The sequence below is a fragment of the Pleurodeles waltl genome, chromosome 3_2, assembly GCF_031143425.1.
Source record: "Pleurodeles waltl isolate 20211129_DDA chromosome 3_2, aPleWal1.hap1.20221129, whole genome shotgun sequence".
Classification (NCBI taxonomy): Eukaryota; Metazoa; Chordata; class Amphibia; order Caudata; family Salamandridae; genus Pleurodeles; species Pleurodeles waltl.
The window spans coordinates 176,518,681-176,539,003 of record NC_090441.1 but is presented as its reverse complement, the minus strand read 5'-3'; the positions used below and the strand labels follow the sequence as shown (position 1 = coordinate 176,539,003).

Here is a 20,323-nt window from a genome sequence, read left to right as displayed (position 1 = left end):
AAAGACTCAGGATTACGTGATTTTAGGCAAATCCCTTAATTTCCTTGCGTCCAATAATGTGTAAAATGTGTTTGTGTAATCCCCACTGGAAATAAGCAGTTTTGTTGTTCATCTCCCAACCCCTCATGTTATGTACGGTGCTCCATTGCTTTGCAGATAAGTTTGCACTATATAAATACTAATACATACATACATACATACAAAGGGAAGGTCCGGATGAATGACTTGCCAGCACAAGATATTGCCAGGCCCCTGTTCTTGTGCTGGCACGCTTGTATATTGACTCTACCTCAAATTCTCCTGAAGCTGTGGTGTGTCTGACCTGTGTGGTTAGGTGCCACCTTGAATAGGGAATGAGATTGTATTGGTTTTGTGAAACACTGAACTGATACTGCTATGTTAGAAATAGAGCCACATGCTCCCTTATAAATCCACAGAGTTCTCCCACCTACTTCCCTTTCCCCTAGCCCCTAGCAAATTTTTGCAACCTTCTACATGGTTTTCGAGCCCGGTACACCCTTCAGTTAGGTCGAAACTGGCTTTAATTCCCTTTCATACTCCGAAGCAAACTATGTCCTAAGTAATTTGTGAAAATTTGGGACTGGAGGTGGAATATTAAATCTGAATTCCTCAACTACATTTACTTCACCCAATGTTTGTGGGACTAGAGTTAAAATATTATTTTTTTTGCACCAAATTATATATGCAGTTTTGTCAACGCTTGTGGCCTTTACGCAATGTTTCTGATACTAGAGTTTGAATCATTAAACTATTAGATCTGATCCCCAAAATAGAAATTAGCCCCAGTATTTGTGGGACTGGAGTAAGAATAATAAATCTAGTCTTCCCCTCACCCAAAATATATGGCCTTCCCCCAATGTTTGTGGGACTAGAGTTAGAATAGTTACAATATTACGTATGATCCCCTAAAAATATACACACCTATAGATAGATACATAGAGATTCAATTAGAAAAAAACAAAGGAAAAGTGTTAGGAAAAATTCGTTTATAATTTAAAATTCTCTATAATTTATAAATTACACTAACCTTAAAAATCCAAAAGCTATTGTTATAACTTAAAGCTAGAATATGCCCACTATGCAAACCTTACTTTATCTCGTGCACACAGTGTTGTGAACTTGCTAGCCAGACTATATGAACTATAAATATACTTCCATATAATGCTGCTATAAGCGCATCAGTACCTCTGCAAGGGTAGTAAATGCTATAGAAATGCAATTAGAATTATTGCTCACACGCATCCCATTGCGTAATGACAATTTAGAACTCTTCAGTTTGAAAAAACAAGCATATATTCATGCTAAGATTATTGGAATAAAAATTAGTTCGAAACTAAACTTGACTCCGAGGTTCAAGTTGGCTTAGTGTCTCCTTAGGTCAGTCCTTCGCCTCCAAGATACTTTTCTGAATTTTAGCAACACTTCCTGGCATCTGCTGAGAGAAGCCTAGGCACATGCTGGCATTGACTAATATATTTTGGAGAAGGCGCTGCTGACTGCACCCTTGGAGACACCTGGGCAATTTAAAACCCGTGTCTGCATATGACGAGAATATCTGAGTACACAATGGCTCTGGTGCACGGTTGGAAATACCAGGAAAATGAATGACAGTTTTTTTTCTGGATATTGGGTCAGTTATTGGTTACTGGAAGTTTCTATAGCAGGTAATGTTGTTTAACACTGGTGTCCCAGGTCATCAATTACCATGCACTTCATTTAATTAACTAAGTAACTCACTTTCCAGTCTACGTTAAAGAATGAAGGCATCATCAACAGGTGGAATTAAGGGCCATATGTACGAACACATTTTCCCATAGACACAGAATGGGCAAAACTGCTTGCTACATCTGGCCCTAAGTCCCTGGATCCTGCTGCTCCAGTGGTAGTAGGTGTGAATTCAGGTCCCTATGCAAACAGTAGTTGCAACAGGATAAGAATTACAAGTTGGGCGATAATTATCACACCCAGCAGATTTCCACTGACAAGTTTCGGCAGGTCACACCTACCGACATGTGTTAGTGGAAGAGTCCTCGAAAAGGACAAAAAGTTAGGAATTCAGGGGTTTAAATACCGATTCTGCATCTTATGCCTCATTTCCCAGTGAAAGAATGTGAATGAGAGTTGATTATCATGCCCAATAAATACCTCATCCTGAGGTAACAGTACTTATCAGGTATATTACCTCAAACTTATCTGGCCTACTTTTAATTAGGGCCTTAATGTCTTATGGCATGTTAAAATCACAATATCATCATGGCCAGCAGTTGTTGAAAGAGGGCTAAAGAATTCCAGATTCACAGTCACTATCCTCAGCCAACCGGCCATACTCCATGGACTTCAGGTGAAAGGGTAATATCTTTGTGTTTGACTTGGGTTAGGAGAAGGATGAGACGGGCTCCTCACCTTACAAAGGGGTGGTCCAGGCTCACCAACTATCAGAATTTGTAGGTTCTCCTTGAGTGAAACCAATGTGCCGTGTTACAGTTGTTCACAGATAACTCTTGGGGTGTGGTTAAATTATGGCTAATTTATTCAGAAAGAAAAGGCTACAGAGTATGGTTGTCCATACTGCTCAGTTTCACTTCTACTGCTGGACGTGGCAGTAGGAAAACAGCAGACCATCTCTTCATGGGCTGGAAGGGTCCCGTCCCAAACACCCCTATGGACGAGCCATCACTGGAAATCGCAAAGAAATGAGCAGAATGGTGGTGCTACTGTGGAATCAAATCCTCAGACATACGAGGAATTAGTGGGTTTATTTTTGTTCCCAAAATTATTGGACGAGCAGGAGTGGCATTGCAATAAGTGACATTACACAGTGACAGACATTGCATGTTTGTTCAACCAGCAATCATTACTGAATATTTGGATGAGGCAGCAGAGCTGTTAGACTTTGGCTCTCCCTTAACTTTTTGCCTCAGTTTCCAAGGTTGTTGATGTGTGCTGGATTTTGCTGTTTTTGTTAGTCTGGGCACTTCACCACTGCTAACCAGTCCTAAAGTGCAAGTGCTCCTTTACAAAATGTGTATGTAATTGGTTTATGCATGATTGGCATATTTGATTTGTTAGTAAGTCCCTAGTACAGTGCACTAGAAGTGCCCAAGGCCCATAAATCAAAAGCTACCAGTGGGCCTACAGCACTGGTTGTGCCACCCACATAAGTAGCTCTGTAATCATGTCTCAGACCAGCCACTGCAGTGTCTTTATATGCTGTTTTAACTGTTAATTTGACTAGGCAAGTATACCCATTTGCCAGGTCTAAACCTTCCCTTTTCTTACATGTAAGGCACCCCTAAGGTAAGTCCTAGGTAGCCTCAAGGGCAGGGTGCAGTGTATGGTTAAGGTAGGACATATAGTAATGTGTTTTATATGTACTAACAGTGAAATATTGCTAAATTATTTTTTCACTGTTGCAAGGCCTGTCCCTCTCATAGGTTAACATGGAGGCAACCTTTAAATCTGATTAAAGTGTAGATTCCCTTTGGGAGCGATGGACATGTGGAGTTTAGGCTCTCTGAGCTCACAATTTAAAAATACATCTTTTAGTGAAGTTGATTTTAAAATTGTGTGTTTGAAAATGCCACTTTTAGAAAGTGAGCATTTTCTTGCTTATACCATTTCTGTGACTCTGCCTGTTTGTGGATTTCCAGTCTGGGTCAGTTTGACAGTTGGGCGGGTTGCACCTCACACTAGACAGTGACACAAAGTGAGCCGGGGTGCAGCCTGCATATCCCGATGAGCCATCTGTGCTAGGAGGGAGGGGAGGAGTGGTCACTCATACCTGAAAGGGCTGTGCCTGCCCTCACACAATGCAGTCTCCAACCCCCTAGTGAGTGTCTGGGGCCTGGCCTGGGCAAGGCAGGATTTCACATTCAAGAGAGACTTTGCTTTGAAGTAGGCCTACTCCCGATGAGAAATTGGGTATAAGAAGGGCACCCAAAACCACAGACTTTAGAACACTTCTGGAAACCAAGAGGAACCTCTGCATGGAGAAGAGCTGAAGAGCTGAGGAAGAAGAGCTGCCCTGCCTGTGACTGTGCTTTGTGGAGCTATCCTGCAGTTGCTGCTTCTGCCAGAGTAAGAGGGCAAAGACGGGACTTTGTGTGCCTTCCATCTTGTGAAGATCTCCAAGGGCTTGATTTAGAGCTTGCCTCCTGTTATTTGAAGTCTCAGGGACAGCCAAGACTTCTGTCTGCCAGCACCTGGAATCTTTGGAGAGACTTCTACTCTGCCCTGTGGTGCCCATCAAGTTCCTGGGACCCGGAAAGGAGAAGCTGGCAGCCTAAGAGGAAGGAAATCCAAGCACAGAACGCTGTGCGGGGAAAAGATCAACGCGACTCCGATCTGCGGCTGGAAAATCGACACACTGCCGGCTTTGCAGCTGAAAATCTATGCTCGCCTGTAACGCGAGCGAAGAATCGACGCATGGAGCTGGAGAAACGACGCGCAACATCCCTGACGGAGGCTGGTGAGATCGCAACCCGCACTGCGTGGTTTTCGGATCATCGTGCGGCTAGATTTCCAACGCAAGTATCGTTGGCCGTGTAAAAACAACGCAAGACCCGAGAGTGCTGACTGGATCGATGCATCGCTCTTCTGCAGAGAGACAAAACGACACACCCCTGTCCCGACGAAAGGAGAAACAACGCATGGTCTAGCTCGTGAGTGAAATCGACGCATCGCACGCCCTTTTTGATGCACACTCGCCCGTGCAGGGTTATTTTTGACAACAGTGTTAGTGTGTGTTTAAAACTACATAAAGACTCTTTTTGCTTTTTATTTGATAACTTAACTTGTGTATTGTGTATTTTTGTTGTTATGGTTTTGTTTAGATAAATATTCTCTATTTTTCTAAACCGGTGTTATGTCATTTTGTAGTGTTTTCATTAAGTTACTGTCTGTGATGGTACAAATACATTACACCTAGCACTCTGAAGTTAAGCCTACTGCTCGTGTCAAGCTACCCAGGGTGCAAGCAGGGGTTAGCTGAGGGTGATTCTCTTTCACCCTGACCAGAGTGAGGGTCCTTGCTTGGACAGGGGGTAACCTGACTGCCAACCAAAGACCCCATTTCTAACAAGAGCAAACTACTAAAACCAGATGAGTGGTCAGATTAGATAGCCCTCATTGGCTGGAAATCAGTGTACATATTTAGCAAGCACCAAATTAGTGGTAGTAGTTGTAATTCCTAGCTGGTCTACCCAGACATGATCTGTATTTGAGGTGCTGCTGGTCAGGATATCCAGTTTAGTCGTTAATGCCTCTGGCTAGAGATATCGCACCTCAGAAGATATCACTCACTCCGAAACGTTATGGTATTTTGGCACATGGCAAGGATTTGTGAGCAATCGGAAGCATTTAAGGCACCAGGGGCCCCTAGTGGCAACAAGGGACACATAAGGCACAAATTCTACCCCTTCTGGAGCGAAGGCCTTTGTAAGGCATTTTCCCGGATAACTGATTTGGTGGATTCATGCAGGAAATTGACACTTCATTCACCTGCAATGAAGGTTGTATAGTTAGGACATTTAACCACTATATTAGCTAATTCTGTCCCACAGAATTTCCACTTTTCCGGTCCATTAAATGCAGTTGTTATTTTCTAGAGAAAGGCTTTCAAATGGTCCTTTAAAATAATAATTGCTCCTGGTTGATACACTGGCCAGGCCTACATTGCTAAAATGATAGAATGTTTCAATTAAGGCTTGTACTTGTGGCTTGTGTTTTGCAGCTGGTTTTCAAGCAAATGTATGGGCCCATGTGGAAATCCACATTTGGACCGTACAAGAACGTGAACATTGCTTCTCCAGAGATGTTGGAGATTGTGCTGAGGCGAGAGGGGAAATACCCTATGAGATGCGACATGGCAGTCTGGAGAGAACACCGGGACGTCAGAGATTTTGCATATGGGCCCCTGACTGAGTAAGAAAATTGTTATTTGCTTTTCTCATAATGTGATTGAACTGCTGATCTATCATGCACAGCCATTAACATGTAAATGTTTGCTGGACTTGGGTGTACTCTGTTAGTCCCTAATTGACAAATTTGTGTGCTTAGATTTGGTGTATCGGTGACGAACAGGACACAGAAGGGATTTCTGGCCTAAGATGTGGTTTAAAGGGCCCGAGTAGAGTGCCTGAGGGATTCCTACTGTAGTCTACAGGTCCCTAACAAAGGGCTGTTTGGTCTTGGACCAAGAATCCCTTCTGTATTCTTTTAGGGACGAGTAGAATTTATCTAAGTTGTAGATCACTTGGATCTAAGAGAATATTTAAGGAGTTAAATGTAATCTACTAGACCTCTATAGAGTAAGATATTCTTGTCCTTATCTGTAATCTACAGATCCCTTACTGAGTATGTAAGGGATTTCTCATCTTAAGTGTAGTCTACAAGTATATATGGTGAATTCATAGTCTTAGGTACAGTCTTCTTGCCAGTGCCACAATATGTAGGGGATTCCCAGTCTAGAACAGAGTGTGCAGGTCCCTTACAGAATACATACAATTCTTTGTCTCAACTGCAGTTAGTAGAGTATGTAAGGGATTCCTGGCCTTAGATATAGGCTATGTGCACATATCAGAGTAAGGAAGAGTTTCTTGGTTTAAATGTAGTTTACAGACTCTATACACTGAAAGGAAGAGAGGCCTGGTTTTACGTGTAGTCTACAGGCTCTTGATATAGTATGGAAGAGATCCCTAGCCTTGACTGTAATCTGCAGATCCTGAAAAACAGTATGGAAGGGATTCCAGTTTTTAGTCGTAGTCTTCAGATCCTTAGAGTAAAGAAGGTAATCCTTAAATGAAGTCTTGTCTACAGACCTTTAAAAGAGTAAGGAATGGATTCCTGATCCTAGGTTAGCCTACAGCCCTATATCAGAGTAAAGTAGGAAGTCTTTGCCTTAGGTGCGGTCTGCAGCCCCCTGATAAAGTTCATAGCACAATCCTGGTCTCAGGTGAATCCTACAGACCACTAATCAGGCGTGTAATGTGTTCTTTTTAGGATTGTGTTTCCATAGGAAATGCATCTTCTGTGCTGCTAATAACTTTGTCGCCATTTGACGAAATTTTCCAAAAAGTGATTATTTTTAACTACTTTGCTAATGGAAAGTTTCGTGGTGATCCATCAAGCAGGGGCTGAGAAAAAAAAAAGGACCCAGTACGTGTTTTCCCCATTCGTTTTCCCATAGGAACTTTAGACACAGCTACAGCTTAAGCCGCTGAACAGATTTACACCAAACTTGGCAGAACAGTAGATCTGGGTCCAAAAAGAGTTGTTTTTGTGTTTTGGTGTAAATCTGTTCAGTAGTTTTTAAGCAGTTGTAAGCAATTAATGCATAAAAACGTATGTGTTGTGACGCAGAGCCTTCACGTATATTGACAGATCTCAAGCTGAGATCTGATTGGCTGCCACAACCTCAACCAGGAAGTTGTGGCAGTCATCTTATAACTTGTGACTTGGTCCTGAGCCCTAAAAAAAGTAAAAAACAAAAAAGGGGTATAAGGAGGCAGGGTAGGGATACGCTGACTCTCTAAGCCTGGTGGTGGGGTCCCTGTCTGAAACCAAAAATATCTTTTTTAAACATTTTGCCGCACATTTACAGAGGATTTGCAAATCTGCAGCAAAACTAAAACAAATGCAGGCTCTGGCTCTTGTTTTTAAAAACCTCCCCAGGAGTGTCAGCATCTGGGGGTGGGAGAACCAGCCCGAGGAGAGGAGCTGCATGCCCTGATCCTCCAGAAAAAGATCAGGGCCTCGGGGAATGGGGTCCTCGGGCAGAAATCAGCCTAGGGAGGGGGGCAGGGTTCCTCCCCCTTAATAAGACACTGGGCCCTGGGAGATGGGGACAAGTGCACCCCATCCCCCAAGAAATAAACCCCTTGTGCCCTGGGAGTCCCATCCCCAGGGGGCCAGAGTGTCTTTGAGGGGGAGGGTGGCTTGTAGCCCCCTCCCCAGGCTGTTTTGGCCCTGAGGACCCCATCCCCCAGGGCCAGGTGTATTTTGTAAGGGGAGGGGGTTGGGCGTCCTCCTCTCCGAGCCTCTAAAGGCCCCAGGAACCCCACCACTAGGGCACCAAAATTAAGTAAAAGGGAGAGGGGACATGCCATCCCCCTGGGCCAGCTCACTAGCTATGCACCCCAAGAACATAGCAGTTTCCCTGCCCATAGCGGCGCAGGCAAGGAAACCTGTGTTTGCTTGGTGACAGCATTTCCAAAGCTCCTGCCAACCTGGAGCAAACACAAAGTCTGTTTTCAGCAGGTAGGAGCTTTGAAAATGCTCCTACTGGCTGGGAGCAGACTTTTGATTTGCTTCCCTGCCCACAGTGATACAGACAGGGAAACAGATTAAAATATTACTCCCGCCCGAAGGGAGCAGCATTAATTGATAGTCTCCCCAGACAATGCTGGCTTCTACTGCATGCGGGGAGCTGGCTGGAGCCATGAGGGCCTTGGAGGCTCCCTTTTGGCCCAAACGAGTGTATGGTGGGTGCCCACGAAGTCAACCACCTCTTTTTTAAAAAAAATAATAATAAATTGGGCCCCAGGGTTTGGGGGACCAATAATGGCTCAGGAAGGGGTGCCGCATGGCCCTCTTACCTCAATTTTTAATAATGGCCCTGGCGTATGAGGTACCTAACAAGGGTGGCCACCAGGCCTTGAGGCAAAACACCACCATTCACGGCCAGGGGCGCGACTTACAGTCACCTTCGGGCACAAGCTGTAGTTACCTGATTTAACTATAACTGGTGAAATTCTGTGGTTCTTAGGGTTTAAAACGTTATGTTGTGACTGAACATTTCACCTATTCATCTAACTATAATGTTACTTTAACTTTTTTTTTGTGAATATATGTGTGTGTGTGTATGTATGTATGTATATGTATATATATATATATATACAGGGAGTGCAGAATTATTAGGCAAGTTGTATTTTTGAGGATCAATTTTATTATTGAACAACAACCATGTTCTCAATGAACCCAAAAAACTCATTAATATCAAAGCTGAATATTTTTGGAAGTAGTTTTTAGTTTGTTTTTAGTTTTAGCTATGTTAGGGGGATATCTGTGTGTGCAGGTGACTATTACTGTGCACAATTATTAGGCAACTTAACAAAAAACAAATATATACCCATTTCAATTATTTATTATTACCAGTGAAACCAATATAACATCTCACCATTCACAAATATACATTTCTGACATTCAAAAACAAAACAAAAACAAATCAGTGACCAATATAGCCACCTTTCTTTGCAAGGACACTCAAAAGCCTGCCATCCATGGATTCTGTCACTGTTTTGATCTGTTCACCATCAACATTGCGTGCAGCAGCAACCACAGCCTCCCAGACACTGTTCAGAGAGGTGTACTGTTTTCCCTCCTTGTAAATCTCACATTTGGTGATGGACCACAGGTTCTCAATGGGGTTCAGATCAGGTGAACAAGGACGCCATGTCATTTGATTTCCTTCTTTTATACCCTTTCTTGCCAGCCACGCTGTGGAGTGCTTGGACGCGTGTGATGGAGCATTGTCCTGCATGAAAATCATGTTTTTCTTGAAGGATGCAGACTTCTTCCTGTACCACTGCTTGAAGAAGGTGTCTTCCAGGAACTGGCAGTAGGACTGGGAGTTGAGCTTGACTCCATCCTCAACCCGAAAAGGCCCCACAAGCTCATCTTTGATGATACCAGCCCAAACCAGTACTCCACCTCCACCTTGCTGGCGTCTGAGTCGGACTGGAGCTCTCTGCCCTTTACCAATCCAGCCACGGGCCCATCCATCTGGCCCATCAAGACTCACTCTCATTTCATCAGTCCATAAAACCTTAGAAAAATCAGTCTTGAGATATTTCTTGGCCCAGTCTTGACGTTTCAGCTTGTGTGTCTTGTTCAGTGGTGGTCGTCTTTCAGCCTTTCTTACCTTGGCCATTTCTCTGAGTATTGCACACCTTGTGCTTTTGGGCACTCCAGTGATGTTGCAGCTCTGAAATATGGCCAAACTGGTGGCAAGTGGCATCGTGGCAGCTGCACGCTTGACTTTTCTCAGTTCATGGGCAGTTATTTTGCGCCTTGGTTTTTCCACACGCTTCTTGCGACCCTGTTGACTATTTTGAATGAAACGCTTGATTGTTCGATGATCACGCTTCAGAAGCTTTGCAATTTTAAGAGTGCTGCATCCCTCTGCAAGATATCTCACTATTTTTGACTTTTCTGAGCCTGTCAAGTCCTTCTTTTGACCCATTTTGCCAAAGGAAAGGAAGTTGCCTAATAATTATGCACACCTGATATAGGGTGTTGATGTCATTAGACCACACCCCTTCTCATTACAGAGATGCACATCACCTAATATGCTTAATTGGTAGTAGGCTTTCGAGCCTATACAGCTTGGAGTAAGACAACATGCATAAAGAGGATGATGTGGTCAAAATACTCATTTGCCTAATAATTCTGCACTCCCTGTATATATATATATATATATATATATATATATATATATATATTACCTACTGCAGCTGGCAGTTGTATAGTCCTAGTTTCTATAGAAAAAGCGTTTTTTGTTTTGCTAATAACTTTAGCGCCTTTTGAATCTTCACAAAACTTTCCGAGAAAAATAGGACGCTGACCTCAGCATCTGTTTGGAAGTTTTCGGGTGATCCGTCAAGCGTTGGCCGAGAATAATAAGAGTAATAGCGGCTGAACCACTGGACAGATTTACACCAAATTTGGCAGAAAGCTAGGTCCAAGTACAGAAAGCAACCCTTTTGTGATTTGGTGTGAATCTGTTCAGTGGTTGTCTAGTTATTAAATGAAAACCAAATTTGCATCAATAGGGACGCGGATCCTGGGGAAAAACAAGGCGCTGATTGGCTGGCTGTAATCTGACAGAAAAGTTGCAGCCGCCATTTTGTTTCTCACATTGCCCGGGGAGGGGCGGGGGTGTAAACAGTCTAGAAACCATACTGACCCCATAGGACACATTGAGGGGTCCCTTAGATACCCCTCCTCGGCCAAAAATTGCCCATGTTTTTTTGTTTACACATGACCCATGGGTTCGAGGATCCTCCTCTGATCCTCCTTGGATCCTGGGGAAAAGCAAGGCCCTAATTGGCTGGCCGCAGCCTGACAGAAATATTGATGTGTGTTAAAAAAAAACATAGAAATTAACTGAAAAAACCAAAGACTACAGGGACGTTGTAGTTAATTTGATGTTTTATCCATATAAAACTATAGAAATTCAGAAGTTATAGTTATAATTATTCTTATCTGAAGAAACTATCATTTGTGCTGGAAAGTAACTTTGGGCAACGAGTTATAGTTTAACATAAGTAAACAAGTAAATAAGTGTATACTTATTACCTAGTGGCGGTCGCAGCTAGGTAGTCATAGTTAGGACCTAGTTTCTGTATAAAAAGTGTATTTTTTCACTTGCCTATATCTTTGGTGCCGCTAGAAGAATCTTCACAAAATTTTCCAACAGTTTGCCAGTCACGTCAGCTGCTGTCTGGAAAATTTCAGGGTGATCCGTCCAGGGGGCACAGAAAAAAAGGTGGGGTCGCAAAACAAGTTTTCCCCATTCATTTCCATAGGGATTTTGAACAGCGTTAGTGCCGAAACTACTGGACAGAATTACACCAAATTTGGCAAAAAGGTAGATCCTGGACCAGAAAGCGACCTATTTTTGTTTTTGTTTAATTATGTTCAGAAGTTTTTGAGAAGTTAAGGGGAAACAAATTTGTGTATGTATATATATATATATATATATATATATATAACGCGAAGGTTTTGCGACCCCTCCCGAGTTGAGATCTGATTGGCTGACAGCACTTCCACAACAGAAGCCATTGAAATGTTGTCAGCCATCTTGACACTCGGCTGGGGAAAAAAAAGTAAAAAATAAAGAAAAGGGGCCTGAGTCTGAACACCCTGACACCTTAGCTCTGTTGGTGGGGTCCCAGAAGGATGCTGCATAACTCAAGGGGGGCGGGGGAACCGAGGTGAAAGTAATAAATAAAAAAAAGAAATGCACTTACCTCAATGCCTCCGTTCCTGCAGCCTCGCACGTCACTTCTCTTGTGGTGTCCCAGTATTTAATGTTGGGACACCAGCACAAGCTCCCTATGCAATCCTGGCACTGCTTTCACGCTACACTTAGCATGAAACCAGAACAAGGATTGGTCTGAGCGGCTCGGACTGCTGTTCAGACATAACCATGGTGTCTGTGCAGTTTCTCCAGCCCGGCTGTTAAACGCAGCCGGGATGGAGAAACATAAGAGTGCATGTGTGTTTGGGCGTCCTGAGACGGCCGTCCAAACACACATGCGCACTTCGTGAATGCCACTCATACCCCCCCCCTCCCACCTCCCATGGCCCAGCTATTCCATGCGCTGCTGGCTGAGCCAGCAGCAGAAAAATAAAAGAACTATTGTTTTATTTTTCTGCTTCCGCCTCAACCTAGGGGCGATGCTCCTTCGCCATAGCAAAGCAGCCACCCCAGAAAAAAGACCCACCTCCCCCAGGTCTAAAAAGCATTTTTTTATATATTTTATGGCCAGAGTTGCGGTGGATCTGAGGATCAGCTGTAAAATTTAAAAAATAAAATATAAAGTGTGGCCCCTCGTGCTTCATTATTATAAAGTCCCTGGGTGGGCCAAGTCCTGGGGGAATTTGCTTAAAAATGTGGGGTGGGCCTCGTGGCCCCCTCCCGCTGCCTCGGGGGTAGCCACCTCCCAGGGGCTTATAATAAATATGTGGAGGGGGGCGCATGCCTCCTGCTGCCGAAGGACCAACACCTCCCTGGGGCCAACACTAAATATTAAGGGGGGGCACGCGTCCCTCTCCGCTGGCCAAAAAATCACCACCTCTCCAGGACTGTAACCACCATCTCCCCGGCCCAACTCTAAATCGTATGAAGGGAGGTGGGCACGTGCAGTCCCCTCCTCCCCCCCCCCCACATCCCCCGGGGATTTCTACCTCCCCGGGCTGTAATTAAACATGCAGTGGGGATCGCGTGCCACCCCCCCAGGGATCACCAACTCCCCAGGGCATACATAAAACAATAGTAAAGGGTCTGTTTTGGATCCCATTTAGCCCTGGGGATCACTACCTCCACAGGGCTGTAATTGTAGTAGGAGGGCCGCGCAGCCCCCCTCATGGAGCAACAGATGGCCCTGGGGACCGCCACTCTTCAGAGCCAGCTCCTGCTATGTCCCGGGCTGCCCACCCCCGGGACATAGCTATTCGCTGTGGCTTGGCTGCAGCTTTGTAGCTGCAGCCAAGCCACGGCAAACACTTCAGTTTTTGACAGCTGGACCTGTCAAACAGGTCCGTGCCACATAGCCTGTAAAGGGCATTTTAAAAAGTTAAAAATGAATTAACCAATCAATCAGTATTTGTAAAGCAAGACTACTCTCCCATGAGAGTCTCAAGGCACTGGAAGGGAGGGGAAGGGTCTCATCCGAAGAGCCATGAGGTTCTTCCTGAAGATGGTGAGCGACGGGCTTTGTCTTAGGTGCAGGGGGATGTTGTTCCAGTTCTTTGCTGCACTGTAGGTAAAAGATAGTCCTCCGGCGGTGGTTTTGCGGATGCGAGGGACGGTGGCCAAGGCCATCTGGGGGGAGTGGAGGGATCGGAAGGAGACGCAGTGGTCAAGGTAGGCTGTCCTGCATTGTGTATGGCCTTACACGTGTGGGTGAGAAGCTCAAAGGTGATTCGCTTCTCGACTGGTAGCCAGTGGAGGGTCCTCAGGTGTTGGGAAATGTGTTCTCAGCAAAGGAGGTCCGTAATGAGTCTGGCAGTGGCATTATGGATGAGTTGAAGTTTTTTGATGTTCCTAGTTGAGGTGCTGGCATAGAGGGCATTGCCGTAGTCAAGCTTGCTCGTGACTAAGGCGTGGGTGACTGTCCTCTGACAGTCTGCTGGGATCCATCTGAAGATCTTCCGGAGTTTGCGGAGTGTATGCCAGAAGAGGAGGTGACAGTTTACCTGGTGTGTCATGGACAGGGAGGAGTCGCAGATGATTCATAAGTTGCAGGCGTGCTCGGTCGGCGCACAGGTGGTGCTGAGGGATGTCGGTCACCATGAGTTGTCCCAAGCTTAGGTGGTGTTTCCAAAGATGATGTGCTCCGTCCTGTCAGTGCTGAGCTGAGGCAGCTTTCTCTCATCCAGGTGGTGACGGCTTCCATTCTTGTCTGAAAGTTCCTTTTGGCCATGTCTGGGTCTTTGGTGAGGGAAATGATGAGTTGTGTGTCATCGGCCTATGACACGATGTTCATACCGTGGCTTCTGACGATGGCAGCAAGAGGGTCCATGTATACGTTGAATAGCATGGGACTCAGTGAGGATCCTTGGGGAACTCCGCAGTTGACTCCTGTGGGTCTGGCGGTGTAGGGCGGGAGTCTGACCCTTTGGGTCCTCCTGGAGAGGAAGGAGTGAATCCATTCCAGGGCTCTTCCACGGATTTCTGTGTCGTGGAGTCTGGTGCGCAGAGTGCTGTGGGAGACCATGTCAAAGGCTGCTGAGAGGTCGAGGAGTAGGAGTGCTGCGGTGTGGCCGCGGTCAAGGAGTATTCGAAGGTCATCGGTGGCTGCCAGGAGTGCTGTCTCAGTGCTGTGATTGCTGCAGAACCCCGACTGAGAGATGTTAAGGGAGTTGTTGGCCACGATGAAATTCCATGGTTGTGTGTTGATTGCTTTCTCTAGTACTTTGGCGGGGTAGGGTAGCAGCGAGATGGACCAGAAATTCTTTAGCTCTGATGGGTCGGCTGAAGGTTTCTTCAAGAGAGGGTGTATTTCGGCATGTTTCCAGTCCTCAGGGAAAGTGCCCATGCTGATTGAGCAGTTGATTGTGTTACGAAGCTCGGGTGATGGATGCACTGGCTCTGATGTATATGTGGTGCAGGCAGAGATCCGAAGGGGCTCCGGAGAGGGTGCTGTTCATGATGTTGACTGTTTCCTCTGTGGTCCAGTCCTGGATGGTCTGGGTGGGTTATGGGGGGGTGGGTCGCTTTCAGGTTCCGGTGCCAGGTGTTAGAAAGCTGTCATAGATGTCCTGGATCCTGTGGTGGAAAAAGGAGGCAAGTTTATTGCAGAGGTCCTGTGACGGGGATGCTGGTGGCTTCGGAGGGGGGGGGGGGGATCTATGAACTCATGGATGTCTGAGAAGAGTTCCTTCGAGTTGTGAGCGGAGGAATTGATGTGCTTTCGCAGTGCGTCGTTCCTTGTGTTCTTGATTTTTCGTAGGTGGACGGCGGTTGTGGCTCTGAAGGAGCTAACATAAATAAATAAGAAGGGACACAGAGGAGCCCTTGAGGGTTCCCTCGCTGTCCCAGATAGACCATAAGGGGCTTAAAAAAAGGAAAGAAAATCTGTAGCTCAATGTGGAGGTTGGCGATTATCACACTGAGCACTCTGGTGCTCATTCGGAGTTTGGCAGTAATCAAAACGCCACGCCAATGGCGGTCTTGTGACCGCCGACAGGGTGGCGGTGCAGACCGCCAAATAACTAGTAAGGCTGTGAACCCAACACAATACAGACAACTCACCGCCAGCACTACCACCGCCGACTAGCAGCATCCACTGGCGGAAGGCAGCTTCAGGCAGGTGGTAGCCAACGTCCCGCTCTCCATATTCCAAGTAACCACTCCACCAGGATATCTGGTGGGGCCTTACTGCCATGAAAAACCTGGCGGAAATAGAAAGTACAAAAGGAAACACGCACCTCCAGGCACAGAGACGCCTCCGCGGCCACCATGGCAAAAAAACTGCTAGTCTTCCAAGCGTTGTATCTTGCCATACACCTTCAGGACCACCGATGAAGACGACAAATCGTAAGTATACCTAGCACAGAGGGGAGGCAAATGGCAGTGATACACTCCCACACAGGCCACACATACCCCCCACACACAGTGAAGGCCACACACGGACACACAACATACGTCAATGCCAAATACCCAATACACACACAAAGTCATGCAGATACGTGCCAAACATACAGCACAACAACAACACCATCACACCCCACAACCACACAATGACAACTACCTTACAAACACCTCAATGGTGGCATAGATGGGCATGTTGTGCGACTCCACACATACACACACACCATGAACTCCATGTAGCAATGACACACAATCAATAGCTGTGAACACACATCCAAACAATCATACAGGTGACACAATACGTACAACCAACAATCAAGGAAATACACACATGCAGCACTAGACACACAGACGCACACAACACCCCATACAAACACACAAGCAAGCAGACACACACATCACAACATACCCATGGCCCAAACCATCTACCAAGCGCATGCAACAACACAGATACAATCCACACACAGACCTCACACGCCTTTGGACACAGATGTCACACCACCATGTAAAAGGAAACCAGTACAAGCATCTTATCTTGCCAACCACAGCAATGTGGGCAGTTGTATTCAACCAATAAAAAACTATATACAAAATGTGCCAATGGCAAGTCCAATGTCCACTTCAGCAGGACACATTGTCCATTAATATGGGCCCAACTTGACTGCTGATTGAAAATTGGCCTCCACTTCATAGGGGAAGCAATGGGACAGGCAGGCACCTCCGGCGTGTGGGGATGTTGTGGGAGGCTCATGTGTGGAAGGGGCATGTTTCGGCTTAGGCTTGGGAGGGGTGACCTTGGCACTGGGAGGGGTGGATTTGTTGCTGGGTGGAGGAGCAGGGGAAACACCAGAGGGGGTAGCCAAGGAATGGGAGGTGGAAGGGCCTGAGAGGGGCAGGGGGACACACTGTTTACGGAGAAGACGGGGTGGGAGAGGAGTGGGGAAGAGGTCAAGGGCGACAAGGAAAACTCTTAGGTACACGGGCGGTCACATGATTGAGGGTTGGGATTGGAGGTAGAGGTAGTGCTCGTCTGATGTCTCTGTATGGTGTACGTGGATGCTGGTGTGTGTACAGTGTCTGTGTGTGGTGGCTGAATGTTGGGTGGGTACATATGCATTTTTTGGGAGGGGGCAGAGATGCAGGGAGAGGGAATGGGGGATGTATTAGTGAACGTTGTGGTGGTGTGTGCAAGTGAGGTGGATGTGCTGCAGGTGGCAGAGATGGTAGTTGTGGTGAGTGTGGATGTGGTGTGTGTGTGGTGTGTGACTGTGAGTCTGCTGTTGTGATTGAGGGGATGACAGGACAGCAGGACCAGTGTGTGATGATGCAGTGCTGGCAGGTCTGAGTGGAGATGTGACTGTAAGGGAGAAGGTGGTGAGAGAAGTGTTTGTTGGTGTGTCTGCAGATATGTGTTGTGTGTGTGCATGCCTGTGTGAACGTTTGTGATGCCCATTTCTTTCTTTGCGCACCTTGTCTGTTGTAGTGGGTGTATTCGTGTCTGTAGGTGTGTCCTGGATGGGTGTAGGGAGAGGGCCTGTGGTTTGGGAACAGGTAGCTGGAGGGGGGACGGAAGATGAAGGGACACTGACTGCCATCAACGAGGAGGCAGAGCCTGAAACGATCTCTGTAGGCTAGACAAGGCACCGTGAATGCCTTCCAGGAACGCATTTGTCTGCTGCATCTGGAATGCCAGTCCCTGGATGGCATTCATGATTGTTGTCTGCCCCACAGAGATGGACCTCAAGACGTCAATAGCCTCCTCATTGAGGGCAGCAGGGCTGACTGGGGCAGGGGCAGAGGTACCTGCGTTGAAGGAGACGCCCACCCTCCTGGGTGAGCGGGTACGGGCAACTGGGTGGGGTGCAACAGGGACGGCGTTGCTGTTAATGGGGATGGCGGACAATGACGGTGTTGGTGTCATATCAGAAGGGTCCGCCACTGCCAGGGAGCTGCCATCGGAGGAGGTATCTGAATCAGATGTGTTGGTAGCTCCAGTCTTCCCTGTGGTGCTCCACTCGTCCTCCGTCCCACTGGTCCCCTTGGCTTCACTGCTGGCCACCTCCTGAGTCCCGTGGGCTGCTGCATCCCCACTTGCTGGTGCCCTTCCTCCTTCGCCAGATAATGCTAATGCACACATAGACAGAGGAGGAGAGAGAAAAGTAGTGTGGCAGACACAGAAAGGGAGGAAAATATTAGAGCCCACACATCCACTTATCATACAAACAATGCAGATAACAGTCCCTGCCTGCGAAACAATAGACCAATTCGCCATTATTCCCAAATAGAGTCATGCAAGCTATGTCCAAACTCATCTCAACCCTGCAGACTAAACTCCTGCATTAAGACAACTACACGGCCATTAATACCAAAATGACTACTCCTAGAGTCAAGCCCAGGACTATACCCAACCACATGTCATCCATTACAAGATGATACTAATCTAAGCAGAGAGGGACTCAGGACACTAACTAACTGACAGGAATGTGAGGCGTACATGTGGTACAGAGGATCCATTGATGTAGGAAGTGATGCAACTGCAGCCTTCACATAACATGCCTGTCAGTACCCATATACAGTTCCATCATGACCACTTCGTACTAGTACAGTACACGCAGAGATGGAGGATGCAGCCATTGACATGATAGCAGACTTGAGAGACCCATACCTACAGCTGAAGAGGTGTCACAGTACCACCACTTCTTATCCTACATGGCTCAACTTAGCGACCGTCACACACACCTACTTGATGGGTGTGGCAACCAGGACTGTACATTCCCTAAATCACATCTGACTACGTTCATTCCAAGGCCAAGGAGGGTGACAGAGCACAACCATGCAGTAGTCACCTGACAGTCAACACATACCCACTTGTGGCTGCTTTGCTGCCTTCAAGCGCCCATCCAACTCAGGGTACGCCACCGCCAGTATACAGGCCATTAGGTGGGGTCAGGTTCCGATGTGCGCCCCTCCCACGTTGGGAGGCCGTCCCCAGCTGGGCCTCTGCGGTCTTCCGGGCCCAGCATTGCAGGTCCTCCCTGCAGTGGGTGCTCTGCCAGCAATGGACCCCTCCCCCACTTCCCCAGGTCCGCACTTTCTTGGCGATGGCTCGCCACAACCCTTTCTTCTGGTAGGCGCTGACCTGAATGGAAAAAAGTGAGAAAAGGGGGGACATCAAGCACTAAGCTTTGGCAACAAACAACAACCACTGCTCATGCACACTGGCAATATCCCACACATATCATGTGCATGCTACACACCTGATCAGTCATGACATGTCAATGTGCACACACATACATCGTCAAACTCCACCCAACATGTGGGACAAAGGACGTTGTACTGACCTGTTGTCCTGGAGCTCTGTACAACCGCCCATACAGGGATAGGACCCCTTCCACAAGTTTCTGCAGTTCCTCTGTTTAGAAGGCTGGGGCCCTTTCCCGTGCAGTGCGTGCCATTGTTGCTCCAAGAGACAGGACACAGCAGCACACAAAGTGGAGGTATGTCTATCCCGAATGCCAGGAGTAAAGTGAGCTGGCCCACACAAAATGGCGGTTACGACTGCAGCGGTCATGAGTGTCACCGCCGGCGGTGATCGTCATTAGTCCAAGTCTACCATTGACATCGATGTCAACCAATGAAGAGTTGCACGGCGGTTCAGACCGCACTCCGCCATGACGACTTCCGCCGGCGGAACAAGGTCACTTCCAGCAGTCCAGTGCATGCCGGACACCCAATGCCATTTTAGTCTGTGCCGTTACTGTCCTGAGTTTACACAGCGTAACTACCTGCATGTCATCCCAAATACATACTTCAGGTCTGACATGGTGAGTATAGACACATGTAGTGCATGTCTAGTGATGTTTCCACACTTGTCACAACAATTGTTAGCATATATGATCAGTATACTGGAACACATGGAAGGTGTAGGTGTACATATCCTGTATACGTCCATTCCCACAGGATTTATGTTCCATCGTCTGGTTAGGTACGGAGGGTGGAGTAATGTGTATTCCCACATCATGACAGCCAACTTGCATGACTATTACCTAATGACTGTTGTGTGTCATACTGAATAGCCTACATTGTGAGAGATTCCGATTGTTTGTGCCGCTGCACAGATTTGGCTACAATGGAGTGATGATCTTGAAACCATGGAAGAGCGCCACATCATCATGACCTATCAACTAAACCGTTTGTGCATCAAGAAACTGGTCGCCCAGTTGAAGACAGACCTCCTGCCAGCTTTGAGGAATCCCCATGCCATCCCTCCAACAGTCCAGTGGTTGTCAGTCCTGCTTTTCCTGGCGAGTGGCTCTTTTCAAGTCACAGTGGGACTGTCTGCAGGGTTTTCGCAGGCCAAGTTCTGTAAGGTGTTGCAGAGTGTGCTGGATGCCCTACTCAAGCATGTGCACAGGTACATTAGGT

The 20,323-nt window shown here is 46.8% G+C and overlaps 1 protein-coding gene across 1 annotated transcript in view; it reads left to right on the top strand.

Moving 5' to 3' along the window:
• Nucleotides 1-20,323, top strand: part of LOC138286654 (sterol 26-hydroxylase, mitochondrial-like) — a 198,386-nt gene that overhangs the window by 83,988 nt on the left and 94,075 nt on the right. The window contains exon 2 of the mRNA XM_069227118.1: nt 5,753-5,943. Coding sequence (XP_069083219.1) covers nt 5,753-5,943 — 191 coding nt within the window. The remainder of the gene's footprint in view (nt 1-5,752; nt 5,944-20,323) is intronic.